The following is a 21799-nucleotide window of genomic DNA, read 5'->3' on the forward strand; positions in this document are numbered from 1 at the left end:
CAGGAATGCACAATCCCTCCATCACTGCTCAGACTGTCCGCAATAGGCTGAGAGAGGCTGGACTGAGGGCTTTTAGGCCTGTTGTAAGGCAGGTCCTTACCAGACATTACCGGCAACAACGTCGTCTATGGGCACAAACCCACCGTCGTTGGACCAGACAGGACTGCCAAAAAGTGATCTTCACTGACGTATCGTGGTTTTGTCTCACCAGGGGTGATGGTCAGATTTGCGTTTATCGTCAAAGGAATGAGCGTTACACCGAGGCCTGTACTCTGGAGTGAGATCGATATGGAGGTGGAGGGTCTGTCATGGTCTGGGGCGGTGTGTCACAGCATCATCGGACTGAGAGGACGTTTCTTTTTTTTCTGAGTTTAGAAACGTCCAAAGGACTGAGCAAATCAATATTCCAAAGCCTACGTCCCAAATGGCACCCTATTCCCTATATAGTGCACTACTTTTGACAAGAGCCCATAGGCCCCTATGGATCCCCATAGGGCCTGGTCAAAAGTAGTGCACTATATAGGGAATAGGGTGCCATTTGGGTTATAACAATTTGGGTTGTAACAAAACTGTTAATAACTGTGACCGACCCTGTGCTAAACGTCCACACTCAAACTAGTGCACTGATTGGATCGATCAGTTAATTGATGAGGAACTTAGTTGATTTATTGACCACATTAGTCGATTTTTAGTGAGTACTAGGATGCACTGTTATATAGACACATCCTCAGTCCTCTGCCAGTCTGTGTGTGTGTGTTCATCCTTGGCTTTTTGTTAATTCAATTGCTGGCATGACACTGATTGGCCCTTTGGCTTTCCATGTCTTTATCTGTAGTTGATTACAGTAAGGGCATCCTGATCAATAAAATGAACGCATTTTCCATATCCTGTTTTTGAATGGTACAGTGCAGGTAGAACCAGTGTTATTTAGTGAGGTGAAACTATCAACAAATTAAAGCAAAAGAAACGCTGAGAATGAGGTCCGAGTGGAAGGTGGATTTGAACATTTATTGTCAATTGATCTTGGAAACATCACAAAAGCCTTGATGTTTATGATCTAATGATCATTTTCCCAGGTGGGACTGTTTGATTATCTATTATCCATAGTGCAATTATATCATTATCTGTGTGGAATGGAATGCCTCATTAAACTAAGTGTGTTAGCTAACTGTTCGTCCTCTTCTCCAGTTTGGTCAATTATTTGGTAGGCTGTTTGGTAGGTTGCTTACTGCATAGGGAGGTGGTTGGTTTGGTGGATGGTAGGCTGGCTGGTTTGGTGGATGGTCTTCCTCTTGATGATGATGCCTTCTGTTTGACTGCCATTTTCTCAGCCTTCATCTGAAACAGAAACTATGATTATGGCATTCAGGTTTCCAGTCATTCATTTACATGTCATGTCACGTGCTCATTTGAGTACCACATTCACACATAAATATACACTACCAAGTATGTGGACACCTGCTCATCGAACATTCATTACAAAATCATGGGCATTAATATGAAGTCGGTCCCCCCTTTGCTGCTATAACAGCCTCCACTCTTCTGGGAAGGCTTTCCACTAGATGTTGGAACATTCCTGTGGGGACTTGTTTACATTCAGCCACAAGAGTATTAGTGAGGTCGGACACTGATGTTGGGGGATTAGGCCTGGCTCACAGTCGGTGTTCCAATTCATCCCAAAGATGTTCAATAGGGTTGAGGTCAGGGCTCTGTGCAGGCCAGTCAAGTTCTTCCACAATGATCTCAACAAACCATTATGTATGGACCTCGCTTTGTGCACAGGGCATTGTCAAGCTAAAACAGGGAAGGGCCTTCCCCAAACTGTGACCACAAAATAGAATTGTCTAGAATGTCATTGTATGCTGTAGCATTAAGATTTCCCTTTACTGGAACTAAGGGGCCTAGCCCAAACGGAATAACAGCCCTGACCATTATTCCTCCTCCATCAAACATTTGGCACTATGCATTGGAAAGGTAGTGTTCTCCTGGCATCCGCCAAATCCTGAATCGTCCATCAGACTGCCAGACGGTGAAGCTTGAGTCATCACTCCGGAGAAGGCGTTTCCACTTCTCCAAAGTCCACGAGCTTTACACTTGTGCATGGTGATCTTAGGCTTGTGTGCTGCTGCTCGGCCATGGAAACCCATTTCATGAATCTCATAACGAACAGTTCTTGTGCTGACTTTGCTTCCAGAAGAAGTTTGGAACTCTGTAGTGAGTGCTGTAACCGGGGACAGACGATTTTTTGCGCTACGCGCTTCAGCACTTGGCGGCCCTGTTACGTGAGCTTGTGTGGCCTACCACTTCGGGGCTGAGTCGTTGGTGCTCCTAGATGTTTCCACTTCACAATAACAGTGCTTATAGTTGATGATGTAGAGGTTAATCCAGGCCCTGCAGTGTCTACCCCCACTCCCATCCCCCAGGCTCTCTCATTTGTTGACTTCTGCAACCGTAAAAGCCTTGGTTTCATGCATGTTAACATTAGAAGCCTCCTCCCTAAGTTTCGCAGTAAATATATTGTCAATGAATTGTTATCTTATTTGCTGCACTGGTTGCTCTACATTAAACTACATACAGTGCTGTCTGAAAGTATTCATACCCCTTGACTTATTCCACATTGTGTTGCAGCCTGAAAGTATAGAAAAAATTATAATAATATTCTCACCCATCTACACACAACACCCCATAATCACAAAGTGAAAACATGTTTATACATTTTAGCAAATGTATTGAAAATGAAATACAGAAATATCTCATTTACATAAGTATTCACACCCCTGAGTCAATACTTTGTAGAAGCACCTTTGTAGGCGATTACAGCTATGAGTTGTCTTGGGTATGTATCAGCTTTGCACATCGGGATTTGAGAATTTTCTCTCATTCTTCCTTGCAGATTATGTCAAGCTCTTTTAAGTTAGATGGGGAGCGGTGGTGAACAGCAATCTTCAAGTTTTTCAATGGTATTCATGCCTGGGCTTTGGCTGGGCCACTCAGTGACTTTCACGTTCTTGTTCTGAAGCCATTCGTGTTGCTTTGGCTGTATACTTGGGGTCATTGTCCTGTTGGAACATAAATCTCTGCACTAGTCTAAGGTTGTTTGCACTCTGAAGCAGGTTCTCATTAAGGATTTGCTTGTAATTTGGCACCATTCATTGTTCCCTCTATCCGTACCAGTCTCCCAGTCCCTGCCGCTGAACAGCATCCCCATAGCAGGATGCTGCCACCAACATGCTTCACCGTTGGGATGGTGTTAGACGGGTGATGAGTTGTGCCTGTTTTCTCCAGACATGGCACTTTGCATTCAGGCCAAATAGTTACATTTTTGTCTTATCTTACATTTTCCTTGTGCTCTGTCTTTCATGTGCCGTTTTACAAACTCCAGGCGTGCTGTCATGTGCCTCTTTCCTTAGGAGTGGCTTCCATCTGGCCACTCTCCCATAAAGCCCAGATTGGTCAAGTGCTGTAGAGACCGTTGTCCTTCTGGCAGGTTCTTCCATCTCAGCCAAGGAACTCTGTAGGATCTCTGACGGACAGAGCTAGGCAGAGTCTGGGTAGTTCCATATTTTTTTCAATTTCCTATTGATGGAGACTACTGTGCTCTTGGAAACTTTCAACACTCTAGAAATAGTTTTATACACTTCCCCAGATATATGCCTCACCACAATTCTATCTTGGCGATTTTCAGACAGTTTCTTGGACTTCATGGTATAGTTTCTGCTCTAACATGCACTTCTTCTATGATTTATTGGCAATTACACAATTTAATGTGCATCCCACCACCTACTATGCACCCAAAAAATGAAACACCAAAAAAATAAATATATATTGTGACATACAGCAGGTCAGCCACCAGGGGGAGACTCGTCGAGGCCTGGTGACAGACGGAGTATACATCACGAGGTGATGGCTCCATCTGCTGGACGAGCCAGGTCTCGACGGGATCTCCGACCAGGAATAATTGGGGCTGATTGCTTACCAGCTGTACAAATCCCACAAAGCTGCCAGAAGGGCAGCACACAGGGGAGAGACTGGGGGAGGAAAGGACTCCCATATAGTTGCTGATGGTACCAGAGCCCAGAAGACGGTGTCCCGGAGAGGGTCTCTTTTCTTTTGGACTATTATTTGAATAAACACCTTTGAAACTGAGCTAATCCTACTCTGTCCGTGTCTGATCTGTGTAAACGTTTTGGCCAACCCCCTGGTCTGCCACTATATATATACTATATATACAGTCGAAGTTGGAAGTTTACATACACCTTAGCCAAATACATTTAAACTCAGTTTTTCACCATTCCTGACATTTAATCCTAGTAGAAATTCCCTGTCTTAGGTCAGTTATGATCACCACTTTATTTTACTAATGTGGAATTTCAGAATAATTAGTAGAGAGAATTATTTATTTCAGCTTTTATTTCTTTAATCACATTCCCAGTGGGTCAGAAGTTTACATGCGCTCAATTAGTATTTGGAAGCATCGCCTTTTAATTATTTAACTTGGGTCAAATGTTTCCACAAGCTTGTAGATACATTTGTACCTGTTTCCTCCAGCATCTTCACAAGGTCCTTTGCTGTTGTTCTGGGATTGATTTGCACTTTTCGCACCAAAGTATGTTCATCTCTAGGAGATGGAATGCATCTCCTTCCTGAGCGGTATGACGGCTGCGTGGTCCCATGGCGTTTATACTTGCGTACTATTGTTTGTACAGATGAACGTGGCACCTTCAGCCATTTGGAAATTGCTCCCGAGGATGATCCAGACTTGTAGAGGTCTACAATTTTTTTTATGAGGTCTTGGCTGATTTCTTTTGATTTTCCCATGATGTCAAGCAAAGAGGCACTGAGTTTTAAGGATGGCCGTGAAATACATCCACAGGTAAACCTCCAATTGACTCAAATGATGTCAATTAGCCTATCAGAAGCTTCTAAAGCCATGACATAATTTTAAGGAATTTTCCAAGCTGTTTAAAGGTAGTCAATTTAGTGTATGTAAACTTCTGACCCACTGTTATTATGATACAGTGAATTATAAGTGAAATAATCTGTCTGTAAACAATTGTTGGAAAATGACTTGTGTCATGCACAAAGTGCCAAATCCTAGTTTGTTAACAAGAAATTTGTGGAGTAGTTGAACAACTAGTTTTAATGACGCCAACCTAAGTGTATGTAAACTTTCGACTTCAACTGTGTATATAAATCAAACAACTTCTGTTAAAAATAAATAAAACAGATCTGATCCCTACACAGGCTCAAGGGGAACCTGAACTCAAGGGGAACCTGCAAGTCTTGAGTCCAAAAAACATTTCTGCTGGAGCCACAATATAGTCTAGTTTCTTCGACTTCTTTGAGACTTGTGCTGTTCAGTTTATAACTGTGGCAATGAACACAACAAAATCCACCTTTTGTCTGGCAGAAAACACTTACTACAAGCAGTGGTAGGTATATCCACTACCATCTCTTCAATGGCATCACTTGTTTCCTCAATTATTTTGATCGCCTCCCCATAGGAGATTCAATTGACCGTTCTAACGTTTGCCAGCTCAATTTCCTTCACCTTTACTGGAACTCAGGATAATGATCCCCACTACAATTGCAACACCATCGTCCTTCTACACACCGTTCTTCAGTATACTCTGTCTGCACACACTTGAAACATGGCCAAATCCTTTACAATTCTTACACTGCAGTGGTTTGGGAATGAAAGCTCTTACAGCGCATCTTACGTAACAAAGCTTCACATGTCGATAATTGCTCTTTATCAAAAAACAACAGGACTGACAGACTTTCTTTTTTTCCCCTATTCACACAGCGGGTCAGACGCCGGGCACCAGCCACACCAGGAATTCAACCTGAACATCTGTCGTCACCATGAGATGACACCTTTGACGGGTGCTCTTCTCCGAAGTTCCAAACACAAAACTTCTGTTGTCCGGATTCTTTTGAGGCTCCCAATCGTCAGTCGGCTCGTCAGAAATACAATTAATCAAAATAAGATCACTTCTGGTCACTCTGACAGACTCCACTTTTCCAAGCACATACTTCAACATTTTCAACACCTCCATCCTTACTCAACAACCGCATCCCAAAAAGAAGCGATTCATTACTATTTACACACGTGTCCTCCACTCCAATTGTAGACAATTTCCTGTTTTGTTCCAGTTTTCAATATTACTGTTGTCCATTCAGAATATTTGTCTTCACATTTACTCGACACGCTGCTTAATTCAAACTCATCAAATTCCACCATCTTCCTTTCCCAAGGTCTTTCCGTAGCTCCTCCTTCACATGCACTGCCAACTGTGGGACCTTATATAGACAGGTGTGTTTCTTTCTAAATCAGGTCCAAACAATTGAATTGGCCACAAGTGGACTCCAAGTTGTAGTGACATCTCAACGATGATCACTGGAAATTGGATGCACCTGAGCTCAATTTGGAGTCTCATAGCAAAGGGGTGTATGACAGCAAAGGGGCTGATTGATTCTCTGCTAGACACTAATAACATACCCATCATATCTGGCCATGTGCCCTCTCTGAATCATGGCATTGAACACTTTAGCAGGACGCTTTCTCTTCACAACTGGCTACATGATAATTGCAGGGTGTAACTTTTGTTGATCATTTTGATACCTTTTGGAAACAAAACACATTTTATAAGGAGGATGGGATCCACCTGAATAATTGGGTTTCCCGGATCCTTTCACAGCATTATATGGCTGCGTTGAGACAAGGACTTATCAATGACCCAAGCCCAGCTCAGTTAATCCCTACCATTGTGTTGCGGAGTTGTAATAATGCTTCAGCAAATGTACATTATCCCAGGTGCGTTGGTAGACACAATGTAAGTAACCTAATTTATGTCCCTCTAACTGCACTGAATGCCTCTTCTAATCCTACAGCTATTGTTTGCAGTAATCATGTGCCTATGAACCAGAGTTATTAGAGCTTTGGGCCAGAAACCGAAAGGTTGCTGGATCAAATCCCCAAGCTGACAAGGTAAAAATATGTTGTTCTGCCCCTGAGCAAGGCAGTTAACCCACTGTTCCCCGGGCGCCGAAAATTTGGATGTCGATTAAGGCAGCCCCCTGCACCTCTCTGATTCAGAGCTGTTGGGTTAAATGCGGAAGACACATTTCAGTTGAAGGCATTCAGTTGTACAACTGACTAGGTATCCCCCTTTCCATACTGTTAGCACTGAGGCGGTGTCCCCTAGTAGGAAGTCCACTGTGTGCAGCTTACCCTGCACTAACACCAATAACATGAGCATGTCTAATGGCGGCGAGTGTACAACGAGAGGCTCTGCGTCTTCCCAGATTTTGCGAATTAGCAATACATTTACTTAATAGTTCTTAGTTTATTCACTTACAGCATGACGTACACTCTATATAGCTGATAAGAACTCCTGGATATTGGAACACAATGCACAAAGAGAGTCTTTGACAATTTATAACTTCCACTGGAGATCGCGAAGATGCCCCGGGAGACTGAAACATTGGCGAGAAGAAGTGCCCGGCGGCAGCGTCGAAATCGTAAACAAAGGCAAGAGAAGCGGGGTGGCCCCCGGGCTAGGAGAAAGCCAACCCCATATTGGCTTTCACTCCCTAGCCTTTTCCTCGCTAACGTTCGGTCACTGGCGAACAAAATGGACGAAATACGACTAAGAATCATCTCACAAAACGGGATTATGGATTGCAGCGTCATGATTTTCACGGATTTGTGGCTAAACAACAGCATATCTGATAACGCTATTGTGCTAGAGGGGCGCGGGGTCTTCAGGGCTGGTCGTATGGCAGAGGACTCTGATAAGACCAGAGGAGGTGGTCTGTGCAATTATATGAACAAAGCATGGTGTACAGACAGTAACAAAACTGGGTGTCACTGCTCAACCAATCTGGAGTACCCGATGATTAGGTGCAGGCCTTTCTACTTGCCTCGGGAGCTTACATCCATTGTTGTTACTGCAGCCTATATACCTCCGGATGCTAATGCTAAACGAGCAATGAAGGAACTGCAGGTTGCTATTAGCAAATTTGTTTTCCCAAATTTCACCAAAATGTTTCCTGCCCCACTAGAGGACACAATACACTAGACCACGTGTATACAAACATTTCAGAGGCTTACAAAGCCATTCCCCTCCCCCACATGGGACAGTCTGCTCACCTTTCATTGTTCTTACTCCCCAAGAACTTACCCCTCATTAAACGCATGAAACCATCAGTGAGCACAGTCAAAGTGTGGCCAGGGGGGTCAGACTCATTACTACAGCACCAGTTTCAACACACAGATTGTTTGCCACTCAGGCCGCCCTTGACTCTCATACGGACATTGAAACATATGCTTCTTCCGTTCTGGATTACATCAACATCTGCATCAACAATGTCACCACCCATAAACTAATAAAGACCTTCCCCAACAGAAGCCTTGGATGAACAGAGAGGTCCGACTACTTCTAAAGGCACTGCGTTGCGGAAGCCTACAGCTCATCCAGGGCCAACCTGAAAAAGGGCATCAAGATGGTTAAACATGACCACCAACTGCGGATTGAGGAGCACTTCAACAACAACATCCAAGCCATCACAGACTAATGGCCAAAAAACCCTACCCCCACAGCCAGCGACGTCTCCATCGCCAACGAGTTAAACAGGTTCTATGCTTGCTTCGACAGGGACAACAAAAATCCAGCCATCAAAGCTGAGCATCCCCCAGACGACCTCCACCTCAGACTATCCATCACAGATGTGTCATCTGCACTGAGCAGGGTGAATGCACGCAGGGCTGCTGGTCCTGATGGCATCCCCAGTCGTGTGCTCAGAGCATGTGCTGGGCAGCTGGCCGAGGTCTTCACTGACATTTTCAACCTGTGACTGGCCCAGGCGGTTATCCCCACTTGCTTTAAGACCACAACCATTGTGCCAGTGCCAAAGCAGTTGACCGCATCAAGCCTGAATGTCTTCCGACCTGTTGCACTCACCCCCACGATCATGAAGTGCTTCGAAAGTATGGTTTTGGTTTGCCTACCGACTGAACATGTCTACAGAGGATGCCATCTCCACAGCTTTACACTCTGCCCTGACCCAACTGGACAAAATCAACACCTATGTGAGAATGCTGTTCATAGACTTTAGCTCAGCATTCAATACAGTCATTCCCTCTAGGCTGGTCACCAAACTCCATTATCTAGGGATCAGCCCCTGTCTCTGTAACTGGACTTTGGACTTCCTAGAGGGAGTCAGCCTAGAAGGAGGAGGTCAAGCACCTGGCTACATGTTGCGCTGACAGCAACCTGGCCCTCAATGCAAAGAAAAACAAGGAGCTCATTGTGGATTATAGGAAGCTAAAAGCTGCAGCCACGCCCCAGTTCTCATTGATGGCAAGGAGGTGGAGTGTGTGTCCAGCTTCAAATTCCTGGGTTTCTACATGACCGAGGACCTCTCCTGGACGCTCAACACCTCAACCCTGGTCAAAAAGGCACAGCAGCGCCTGTACTTTTTGAGGAGAAGGCCCTCCTGTCTCCCAAGATCCTGGTGAACTTTTACCGCTGTACGGTCAAGAGCATTCTGAATAACTGTTCCACAGTGTGGTTTGGCGGATGCTCCGTGGCCGACCGGAAGGCCCTGCAACGGGTGGCGAAAACCGCCCAGCACATCACTGGTGCCATCGTAGACCTCCAGCGCATGCTGTGTCTGTGTAGGGAGCGCGGCATCATCAGGGACCCTTCACATTCATGCTAAAAAACTGTTTTCCCTCCTACCACCAGGCAGGCGCTACTGGTATCTACGTTCCCACACTAGCAGGCTCAAGAACAGTTTCTTTCCAGCTACTATAACCCTGATGAACTCTGTGACACGGCATTAGCCATATCCACCCGCCCACCGCTTAGTACTGCCTCCCTCTTGCATTACTCTCTTTGCACTCTTCACTGTGCTACTGGACTCTGACATTGCTTTGTAAAGTCTGATTAAGGACATTCAATTGTACATGTACAGCTGAAGTCGGAAGTTTACATAAACTAGTTTTAATGACTCCAAACTAAGTGTTTCGACCACTCCACACATTTCTTGTTAACAAACTATAGTTTTGGCAAGTTGGTTAGGACATCTACTTTGTGCATAACACAAGTCATTTTTCCAACAATTGTTTTTTTTATTTTACCTTTATTTAACTAGGCAAGTCAGTTAAGAACAAATTCTTATTTTCAATGACGGCCTAGGAACAGTGGGTTAACTGCCTTGTTCAGAGGTAGAACGACAGGTTTGTAACTTTGCAAGGTCGAATGCCCGACCTGACAATCTTTCAGTTACTAGTCCAACGCTCTAACCACTATGCTACGCTGCCGTTTACAGACAGATTATTTCACTCATAATTCACTGTATCACAATTGCAGTGGGTCAGAAGTTTACATACACTAAGTTTGTGCCTTTAAACAGCTTGGAAAATTCCAGAAAATGATGTCATGGCTTTAGAAGCTTCTGATAGGCTAATTGACATAATTTGAGTCAATTCGAAGTGTACCTGTGGATGTATTTCAAGGCCTACCTTCAAACTCAGTGCCTCTTTGCTTGACATCATGGGAAATTCAAAAGAAATCAGCAAAGACCTCAGATTTTTTTCTGTAGACCTCTACAAGTCGGGTTCATCCTTGGGAGCAATATATACGTAAGTATAAACACCATGGCACCACGGAGCCATCATACAGCTCAGGAAGGAGACGCGTTCTGTCTCCTGGAGATGAACGTACTTTGGTGCAAGAAGTGCAAATCAATCCCAGATTAACAGCAAAGGACCTTGTGAAGATGCTGGAGGAAACAGGTACAAATGTATCTATATCCACAGTAAAACAAGTCCTATTTCGACATAACCTGAAAGGCCACTCAGCAAGGAAGATGCCACTGCTCCAAAACCGCCATAAAAAAGCCAGACTACGGTATGCAACTGTACATGGAGACAAAAAAACGTACATTTTGGAGAAAAGTGCTCTGGTCTGATGAAACAAAAATATAACTGTTTGGCCATAATGACCATCATTATGTTTGGAGGAAAAAGGGGGAGGCTTGCAAGCTGAAGAACACCATAATAACCATGAAGCACGGGGGTGGCAGCATCATGTTGTGGGAAGGCTTGCTGCAGGAGGGCCTGTTGCACTTCACAAAATAGATGGCTTCATGAGGTAGGAAAATGATGTGGATATATTGAAGCAACATCGCAGGACATCAGTTAAAGCTTGGTCGCAAATGGGTCTTCCAAATGGACATTGACCCCAAGCTTACTTCCAAAGTTGTGGAAAATGGCTTAAGGTTAACAAAGTCAAGGTATTGGAGTGGCCATCACAAAGTCCTGACCTCAATCCTATAGAAAATTTGTAGGCAGAGCTGAAAAAGTGTGTGCGAGCAAGGAGGCCTACAAACCTGACTCAGTTACACTAGCTCTGTCAGGAGGAATGGGCCAAAATTCACCCAACTTATTGAGGGAAGCTTGTGGAAGGCTACCCGAAACATTTTACCCAAGTTAAACAATTAAAAGGCAATGCTACCAAATACTAATTGGGCTTATTTAAACTTCTGACCCACTTGGTATGTGATAAAAGAAAATAAAGCTGAAATAAATCATTCTCTCTATTATTCTGACATTTCACATTCTTAAAATAAAGTGGTGATCCTAACTGACCTAACACAGGGACTTTTTACTAGGATTAAATGTCTGGAATTATGAAAAACTGGATTTAAATGTATTTGGCTAAGGTGTGTGTTAACTTCCGACTTCAACTGTACATGTCTACCTCGGTAACCTCATTGCTGCATTTCAGTTGCATGCCTCCTTGCACTTTCAATTTGCCTTCATTGCACATTTAGACTTGCCATTTGTACTTGTCATTTGCCTTCATTGTACATTTATACATCCCATTTAATAACATACATTGTATTTAATTGTTTCTCTTGTACATTTTTTGCATTCTTTTATTTGCACTTCTAGTCAGATGCTAACTGCATTTCATTGTACTGTACTTGTACTTGTTCAATGACAATAAAGTTGAATCTAATCTTCTGCTAAGCCTACCTGGTTAAATAATGGTGAAATAAAAAATAAATAAATAAAATAAGCTTCCCAGAAAATCAATGAAAACAATCAAGCATCCGAGAAAAGTGCTAAAAATAGCCCACATTAACACATGTAGCTTAATAAATAGGTTTCGTGAAATCAATAACTTGCTAGTAATAGATGACAATCATATTCTGACTAATCTCTCAAACTCACTTAGATAATAGTTTTTATGATACAGTGATAACAATACATGATTATAACATCTACAGAAAAGACAGAAATGCCAATGGTGGAGGTGTTGCTGTTTATATTCAGAACCACATTCCAGGAAAGCTTAGAGAGCTCATGTTAAATACTGTTGAAGTAATGTTGCTACAGCTTTATATGCCTCACCTAAAGCCCATTCTGGTGGGAAACTGCTATAGACCACCAAATCAAAACAAATTTTATTTGGAGTGGTTAGCAGTTGTTAATGCGAGTGTAGTGAAATGCTTGTGCCTCTACTTCCGACAATGCAGTAATAACCAACGAGTAATCTAACGTAACAATTTCACAACAGCTACCTTATACACGTGTAAAGGGATGAAAAATATGTACATAAAGATATATGAATGAGTGATGGTACAGAACGGCATAGGCAAGATGCAGTAGATGGTATCGAGTACAGTATATACATATGAGATGAGTAATGTAGGGTATGTAAACATTATATTAAGTGGCATTGTTTAAAGTGGCTAGTGATAAAAAACATGACATGTATGGCAGCAGCCCCTCAATGTTAGTGGTGGCTGTTTAACAGTCTGATGGCCTTGAGATAGAAGCTGTTTTTCAGTCTCTCAGTCCCTGCTTTGATGCACCTGTACTGACCTCGCCTTCTGGATGATAGCGGGGTGAACAGGCAGAGGCTCGGGTGGTTGTTGTCCTTGATGATCTTTATGGCCTTCCTGTGACATCGGGTGGTGTAGGTGTCCTGGAGGGCAGGTAGTTTTCCCCCGGTGATGCGTTGTGCAGATCTCACTACCCTCTGGAGAGCCTTACGGTTGTGTTGGGAGCAGTTGCCGTACCAGGCGGTGATACAGCCCGACAGGATGATCTGTAAAAGTTTGTGAGTGCTTTTGGTGACAAGTCGAATTTCTAACGCCTCCCAAGGTTGAAGAGGCGCTGCTGCGCCTTCTTCACCATGCTGTCTGTGTGGGTGGACCAAAACTTTCTACCCTCTCCACTACTGTCCCGTCGATGTGAATAGAAGTCCACGATCATCTTCTTTGATTTGTTGACGTTGGGTAAGAGGTTATTTTCCTGACACCACACTCCGAGGGCCCTCATCTCCTCCCTGTAGGCCGTCTCGTCTTTTGTTGGTAATCAAGCCTACCACTGTAGTGTCGTCTGCAAACTTGATGATTGAGTTGGAGGCGTGCATGGCCACGCAGTCATGGGTGAACAGGGAGTACAGGAGAAGGCTCAGAACGCCCCCTTGTGGTGCCCCAGTGTTGAGGATCAGCGGGGTGGAGATGTTGCTACCTACCCTCACCACCTGGGGGCGGCTCGTCAGGAAGTCCAGTACCCAGTTGCACAGGGCGGGGTCGAGACCCAGGGTCTCGAGCTTGATGACGAGTTTGGAGGGTACTATGGTGTTAAATGCTGAGCTGTAGTCGATGAACAGCATTCTCACATAGGTATTCCTCTTGTCCAGATGGGTTAGTGCAGTGTGCAGTGTGGTTGCGATTGCGATTGCGTCGTCTGTGGACCTATTGGGGCGGTAAGCAAGTGGAGTGGGTCTAGGGTGTCAGGTAGGGTGGAGGTGATATGGTCCTTGACTAATCTCTCAAAGCACTTCATGATGACGGAAGTGAGTGCTATGGGGCGGTAGTCGTTTAGCTCAGTTACCTTAGCTTTCTTGGGAACAGGAACAATGGTGGCTCTCTTGAAGCATGTGGGAACAGCAGACTGGGATAAGGATTGATTGAATATGTCCGTAAAACACACCAGTCAGCTGGTCTGCGCATGCTCTGAGGACGCGGCTGGGGATGCCGTCTTGGCCTGCAGCCTTGCGAGGGTTAACACGTTTAAATCTTTTTCTCACGTCGGCTGCAGTGAAGGAGAGTCCGCAGGTTTTGTTAGCGGGCCGTGTCAGTGGCACTGTATTGTCCTCAAAACGAGCAACGAAGTTGTTTAGTCTGTCTGGGAGCAAGACATCCTGGTCCGCGACCAAGTGCTAACACTCCGTATCTGGATAACGTGTGAAATGCTTGATAATGTATGTGTTATCAACAGAGAGCTATATTTTCTGGGTGATTTAAATATTGACCTATTTTCATCAAGCTGCCCACTCAAGAAAAAGCTTCAAACTGTAACCAGTGGCTGCAACCTGGCTCAGGTTGTCAGTCAACCTACAAGGGTAGTTACAAACAGCACAGGAATGAAATGATCAACATGTATTAATCACATCTTTACTAATGCAGCAGAAATTAGCTTTAAAGCAGTATCCAAATCCATCGGATGTAGTGATCACAATATAGTAGCCATATATAGGAAAACCAAAGTTCCAAAGGCTGTGCCTAATATAAGAGGTCATACAATACGTTTTGTAGTGATTCCTATGTTGTTGATGTAAAGAAACCAGACACTGCACTTGACACATTTATGAAAGTGCTTATTCCAGTTACTAATAAGCATGCACCCATTTAAAAAATGACTGCAAAACTTAAATCCTCATGGATTGATGAGGAATTGAAAAATGGTATGGTTGGCCGCGACCGGGAGGTCCGTGGGGCGACACACAATTGGCCTAGTGTCGTCCGGGTTAGGGAGGGTTTGGCCGGTAGGGATATCCTTGTCTCACCGCGCACTAGCGACTCCTGTGGCGGGCCGGGCGCAATGCATACTAACCAGGTCGCCAGGTGCACAGTGTTTCCTCCGACACATTGGTGAGGCTGGCTTCCGGGTTGTATGCGCGCTGTGTTAAGAAGCAGTGCGGCTTTGTTGGGTTGTGTTTCGGAGGACGCATGGCTTTCAAGCTTCGTCTCTCCCGAGCCCGTACGGGAGTTGTAGCGATGAGACAAGATAGTAACTACTAACAATTGGATACCAATACAATTGGGGAGAAAAGGGGGTCAAATTCAAAAAAATAAATTTCTATTTAAATAAGTAGTACAAACTATAGTATGAAACAAAGATAAATTATTTAAATAATTATAGTAAAAAGCTTTGCGGCACTTTAAATGACATTTTAGGGAAAAAGACTAACTCAGCTTCATCATTCATTGAATCAGATGGCTCATTCATCACAAAACCCACTGATATTGCCAATTACTTAAATGTTTTTTCATTGACAAGATTAGCAAATTTAAGCATGACATGCCAGCAACAAACGCTGACACTGCACATCCAAGAATAATAAAGCCCCCTTTACTGGCTCAAATAGCAGATCAATCAATCAACCTTTTACCTGCCCTTAGTAAACTCTCAGAAAAAAATGTATATTTCTATTTTACTGTAAAAAATAATTGACAACAGACTTTCAGGACACTTATAGGTGTCGTGACTGTCTTGATCAGGTCAGGTTACAGGAGACCACAACCCTACAGATTATCTCTCAACCACAACAGAGGAGGAGAGATCTGTGGGTCTGAAGACGTGGGGGGTTTTATTGACCCTCACGCCCCTGGTAAATCTCAGGCCACAGACAAATTCCTTTGTCCTGTCACTATGGAGAACCAGCTTCAGAACATTAAACATGAAATAAAGGGACTTTGGAACAATGGTTTCCGTTAGCCACAATGGTGGTCATGACGATAGGTGGACTATGAAAATGTATGTCATTTGGTGGTCATGACGATAGGTGGATTATGAAAATGTATGTCATTTTTGTTCTGTTATTAAAAGTTAATAGATTACATTATTACGAAAACATTGTAATGTGAAGGGTTTTCCCAATATATGTTTGATGTTTACACATTGTACGTTGTATGGAAAATATCCAAATGTTTTGGGGAAGATGAAATGTTAAGTTAGTTGTCTAAAATGGGATTTGAGAAAATCTAGCCTTGCCTCATTAACTTGGTACACCCAGAGAATTGCCCTAAATGCGGTTACGCCCACTTCTGATCCAAGGGTATAAAACCTGTGAGTATAGAATTTACGACAAGACTAGTGACCCCAGCTGCAGCAGGGTCTGAAAAAGTCAACCAACCCAGAACGCAATGCAAGTTTGAGGACAAAGAAATCATTTTCTACCCAAGCTACGGATGAGTAGCAGTGTCTAAGCGGGTGAATTCAAGTCGAACCGCCTAGCCTCCATCTCCCATCGAATCGTGGTATCTAAAGGGTTTCATTCCTATGCTGTGAGCTCTGAGCTACAGAGCTGTCTGTCCTCAGAAGACCCCTTCCAGAGAAAAGGGGGGGAAACAGACTCCTAAGCCAAAAGGGACAGTGACACCGGGAGGACGAGCAACGAGGTGCGCAGGAGAAGTGCGTCATCGAACAACGGAACGGTCCACGCCGAGAATCCCCGGAGATCACCCCCACGTAATTACATCATTATATTCTGACCCATAAGAGCGGCAGTTTGAGGCATGGCTAGGGTTAGAATAGCATAGCTGACAAATTCACCCAAATGTATATTTCTCTAGTGTACTTCTTTTTCTCTCTCTTTTGAAATTCCCATTGCGGGTAACACGCGCCACAGTATGTTGGCCCGTTATATAAGTTCTAATCAATAGCCTATAATGTGTTTTGTCTATGTGCATCTTTTATCATCATTTTAAGTTTTTAGTAAATAAATATTCAATTAAGATTGATGTGGTACGAATTCATTAGTAGGACCCGGGTCCGTGCAGATTCAAGGGCTATACGACGATCAGACTGTGAGACTGATAGAGGAAACTGGTTAATTAGCGGCTGTTGTAAAATCGATATTCTGATATTCTTTGAGTTAATTTGGGAAATAGAAACTCAATATAAACTAGTTTTCCCATGGTGCCCCAGGTTAATGAGTTAATAATTGCTTGATTCAGTTAATCACGTAATTAAAAACTTGTAATCATTCGATGAGCAACAGTCGTCACATTAACCAATACAACGTCACGACATAGGGAAGGATAAAAAGAACGGCACTTACACAAATGACTGATGATTGGCTGAGAGAAATTGATGATACAAAGATTGTGGGAGCTGTTTTGTTAGACTTCAGTGAGGCTTTTTACATTATCGATCATAGTCTGCTGCTGGAAAAACATACGTGTTATGGCTTTACACCCCCTGCTATATTGTGGATAAAGAGTTACCGGTCTAACAGAACACAAAGGGTGTTCTTTAATGTAAGCCTCTCCAACATAATCCAGGTAGAATCAGGAATTCCTTAAAGCAGCTGTCTCGGCCCCTTACTTAAAAATGTGTTTTACTAATCACATGCCACTGGCTTTAAGTAAATTGAGCATATTGAGCATGTTAAGCATTAAAAAAAAATAGCATGAAATTGAGAATGTTGAGGTGACTAAACTGCTTGGAGTAACCCTGGATTGTAAACCGTCATGGTCAAAACATGTTGATACAATAGTAGCTAAGATGGGTAGAAGTCTGTCCATAATAAAGCACTGCTCTACCTTCTTAACAACACTATCAACAAAGCAGGTTCTACAGGCCCTAGGTTTGTTGCACCTGGACTACTGTTCAGTCGTGTGGTCAGGTGCCATGAAAAGGGGCCTCGGAAAATGACAATTGGCTCAGAAAGGGGGCCGCACGGCAGGCCCCTCCATGTACATGGAGAGCTAACATTAATAATTAGCATGTAAATCTCCCATTGCTCAAAGTGGAGGAGAGATTGACTTCATCACTACTTGTTTTTGTAAGATGTGTTGATGTAACAGTTTTGCTTCCATCCTTCTCCTCACCCCTACCTGGGCTCGAACCAGGGACTGGTTCTGCACATATCAAGAACTGCCTCCCACAAAGTATCGTTACCAATCGCTCCACAAAATCGGCCCTTGCAGAGCAAGGGGAACAACTACTTCAAGGTCTCAGAGCGAGTGATGTCACCAATTGAAACGCTGTTAGTGTGCACCCCGCTAACTAGCTAGCCATTTCACATCGGTTACATTGACATGCTGAATACACAGAGGTGTCTGTTTAAACTACTAGCACACAGCTTGGACACCCATACATACCCCACAACACATGCCACCAGAGGCCTCTTCACAATCCCCAAGTCAAGAACAGACTATGGGAGGCACACAGTACTACATAGAGTAATGACTACATGGAATTATATTCCACATTTAAAAACAGATAAAAATACACCTTATGTTACAGTGGGGACTGTGAAGACACACACACACACACACACACACGCTTATACATACACATGATAAGACGTGCACTAGATACACTATACCCTGGCCGTCCGGAGCACCGGGACATTTCCGGTGGCCTGAGGTAACTCACTCCTGTGGTGAATAGTCAACTTGACCAGCGATAATATGGCAAGCAGGAATGAGTTGACTGAGAATCTCACTCTTGCTGCAGTGTCCCCTTGCACACCAAAAATGTCTCTCCGCGACGCACATAACGACCGTCTTCTCTACCGAAAACATTTTAGACAAGTCGTACGGGGAAATGGACGGTCAGAAAAGATGGAGCAGAGAGGGAGAGAATAAAAAAGAAGGGCCCTTGCCACAGACGCAGCTAAATGCTGCAAAATAAGCAACATTACTAAGACACACACACGACACCCAGCATGGCTAGCTAAGTAGCCTAGCTAACAATAGTGACACAACGGCCGGTAGGCTAAACAATGTGCACGACATTGAAGGCAATATGTTTCAACTAGTAAAAAACTGTAAACCTAGACTATGGACTTGCCAGCATTAGGACATGACTCATGCCACATAAGCTAGGGAAAGTGCACATACACTGTACAGCGAAACAGGCTACAGTAACCTGACCACAATACATCCATGAACGTAGCCTGTGTATCACAGTAGCCTGTGTAACACAGTAACACAGTAGCCTGTGTAACACAGTAGCCTGTGTGACACAGTAACACAGTAGCCTGTGTAACACAGTAGCCTGTGTAACACAGTAGCCTGTGTAACACAGTAACACAGTAGCCTGTGTGACACAGCACAGGCAATGACAAAGATCATTGGCGCCATTAGTACCAACATTACAAGTTACTACAATAATAAACAGCTCTGGGAAAAATTAAGAGACCCCTCCAAATTAAGAGAACACTTAATTTTTCCCAGAGCTGTATTAATGTAGCACTAATGATTGTGAGTATGATAATAGAGTATTTTCTTTGCAAAGGTGGAGAAGGAAGCAGCACTAGAGCTTCAGGTGCTCCTGCAAAACTGGAGATGGTGGTCAGCTCAGAGTCAGACTCAGAGCAGGAACAACTTAAGAGCACAAACCTAAACATACATGTAGGCTATGATTTTAGATGAATATGTGCTTTATTTATGAGATTATCAGTAGGACTGTAATCGGGGACATACGATCAATGACTGCACAAGTAATACAAGTTTAAGTTTAGGTTACTTACAATGTTAATCTCATTCTGCAGAGCAACCAGATGTTTAGAGAGAGAGAGAGAGAGAGAGAGAGAGGTTTAGAGCCCAGTACAGGGACAACAGAAAGGGACAGCAAAAGCACTGAAAATCCATGTATTTTGCACGTCCTCAGTTCAAGGATTTTGACTTATTTTTTCAGTACCACCCAAAACAAACCTTTAAAAGAGTAGTTCCCAATGTATTCCACTCCAAAGACTGCACAAACACAAAATGGCTGATATACAATGAAGTAACTCCCTCCTTGTTCTGCTCAGTATGTCTTGCATTTGCAAATCCTTCAGCCAGTGATAGTGCATTTGTCAAAGGAGGCATGCAGGCCTGGAAACATGCTCATCAGAGAGTACAGGAACATGAGAGAAGCAAGACCAATAGAGAAAGTGCAGACACCTTTTTCCTCAGAGCCAGCAAAGCAGACATCTGTACCCTTCTGAGTGATAAGCAAATGTCAGTTCAACTAGACCAGGTCAGAAAGAGGAGACAGGTCATGGAACGTGTGATTGATGTAGTTAAAGTTATTGGTAAATGTGGGCTTAGCTACAGAGGACACAGACACGAAGCTGCATATAACATGGAAAACATGGCTGTCAATCATGGCAAGTTTCTTGAGCTTATATTGTTGCTAAGCAAATATGATGTCTGCCTACAAGAGCATGTTGGTGGAGCATTGAGTAGAGCAAGAAGCAGATGGGAAGTAAAGGAAGAGGGTCCTTGGTAACTATGATGTCCAAAACAACAGCAAATAAAGTAATTGAAGTCATCAGAATGTTGATTCAGCAGACAGTTGCTGTTGAAATGAGAAAAGCAGGGATGTTCTCAATACAAATGGGCACAACACAGGATTTAACATCCAAAGACCAGTGTGCAGTAGTTCTGCGATATGTCACTGATGTTGTCCACGAGAGACTCATTGCGGTCATTGACTGTGAGTCATCGACTAGATAGTACTTTGTGGACCTTGTGAAACAGACTCTTGAGAAGATGGATATAGATATCAAACAGTGTGTTGGTAATGCAACAGACGGAGCAGCTAATATGCAGGGACATTACAGGGGCTTCTCTGCATTGCTCACAGGAGAGTCTCCTAACCATGTACACATATGGTGTTTCGTACCCGTTACATCAACAAATAGGGTTTAGCCTACAAAATTTGCGGTCTGGTGGTTTGCATGAACAGGTTGGCCTGGGATGGAGTCAGATTCCCAGCCTGAATTATTGTTTCAGGCCGCCCCTGCAAGTACACATGGATTGTGTATTGTAGATATGTGGTAGTAGAGTAGTGGCCTGAGGGAACATACTTAATGTGTTGTGAAAAGTGTTATGAAATGTCATATAATATTTTAAATTGGATATAACTGTCTTAATAACTGTCTTAATTTTGCTGGACCCCATGAAGAGTAGCTGCTGCCTTGGCAGCAACTAAAGGGGGATCCTTAATAAATACAAAATACTTCTGTATTTCATTTTCAATAAATTTGCAACAGTTTCTAAAAACATGTTTTCACTTTGTCATTACGGGGCTATTGTTTGTAGATGGGTCAGAGAAAAAAAATATTTAATCAATTTTGAATTCAAATCCAATCAAATCAAATGTATTTATATAGCCCTTCGTACATCAGCTGATATCTCAAAGTGCTGTACAGAAACCCAGCCTAAAACCCCAAACAGCAAGCAATGCAGGTGTAGAAGCACGGTGGCTAGGAAAAACTCCCTAGAAAGGCCAAAACCTAGGAAGAAACCTAGAGAGGAACCAGGCTATGTGGGGTGGCCAGTCCTCTTCTGGCTGTGCCGGGTGGAGATTATAACAGAACATGGCCAAGATGTTCAAATGTTCATAAATGACCAGCATGGTCGAATAATAATAATCATAGGCAGAACAGTTGAAACTGGAGCAGCGTTCAAGCTGTAACACAACAAAATGTGAAATAAGTCAAGGTGTGTGAATACTTTCTGAATGCACAGTATGTGTCGCTCTGCTTCCTTGATCTCACTTATTTTTCATCTGTACAATTCTGTTTCTACTGCTCTTTGCTGGCCTCCAGTGTTTCGTTAGAGAACTGTCCTCCTCACCCTGTCCTGGTAGCGTCTCTCCAAGTACGCCATGTCTTCTTCCTCTCTGGTGCTGAGGTCAGACAGAGCCCTGGTCACGGACGTCACTGAACTCTCCTCTACATATCAGAGGGAAACTATTAAATTAACG

The 21799-nt window shown here is 43.5% G+C and overlaps 1 protein-coding gene across 1 annotated transcript in view; it reads right to left on the bottom strand.

Annotated features, from left to right (window-relative positions):
• Window positions 1-987: 987 nt before the first annotated feature.
• fam221a (family with sequence similarity 221 member A) overlaps window positions 988-21799 on the bottom strand; it is a 29022-nt gene continuing 8210 nt past the window's right edge. Inside the window, exons 6-7 of the mRNA XM_021572559.2 lie at window positions 21670-21767; window positions 988-1338 (exon numbers count right to left, since the gene is read on the bottom strand). Coding sequence (XP_021428234.2) covers window positions 1198-1338; window positions 21670-21767 — 239 coding nt within the window. The 3' untranslated portion in view covers window positions 988-1197. The remainder of the gene's footprint in view (window positions 1339-21669; window positions 21768-21799) is intronic.

This window comes from Oncorhynchus mykiss, chromosome 18 (genome assembly GCF_013265735.2).
Source record: "Oncorhynchus mykiss isolate Arlee chromosome 18, USDA_OmykA_1.1, whole genome shotgun sequence".
NCBI classification, from domain to species: Eukaryota; Metazoa; Chordata; class Actinopteri; order Salmoniformes; family Salmonidae; genus Oncorhynchus; species Oncorhynchus mykiss.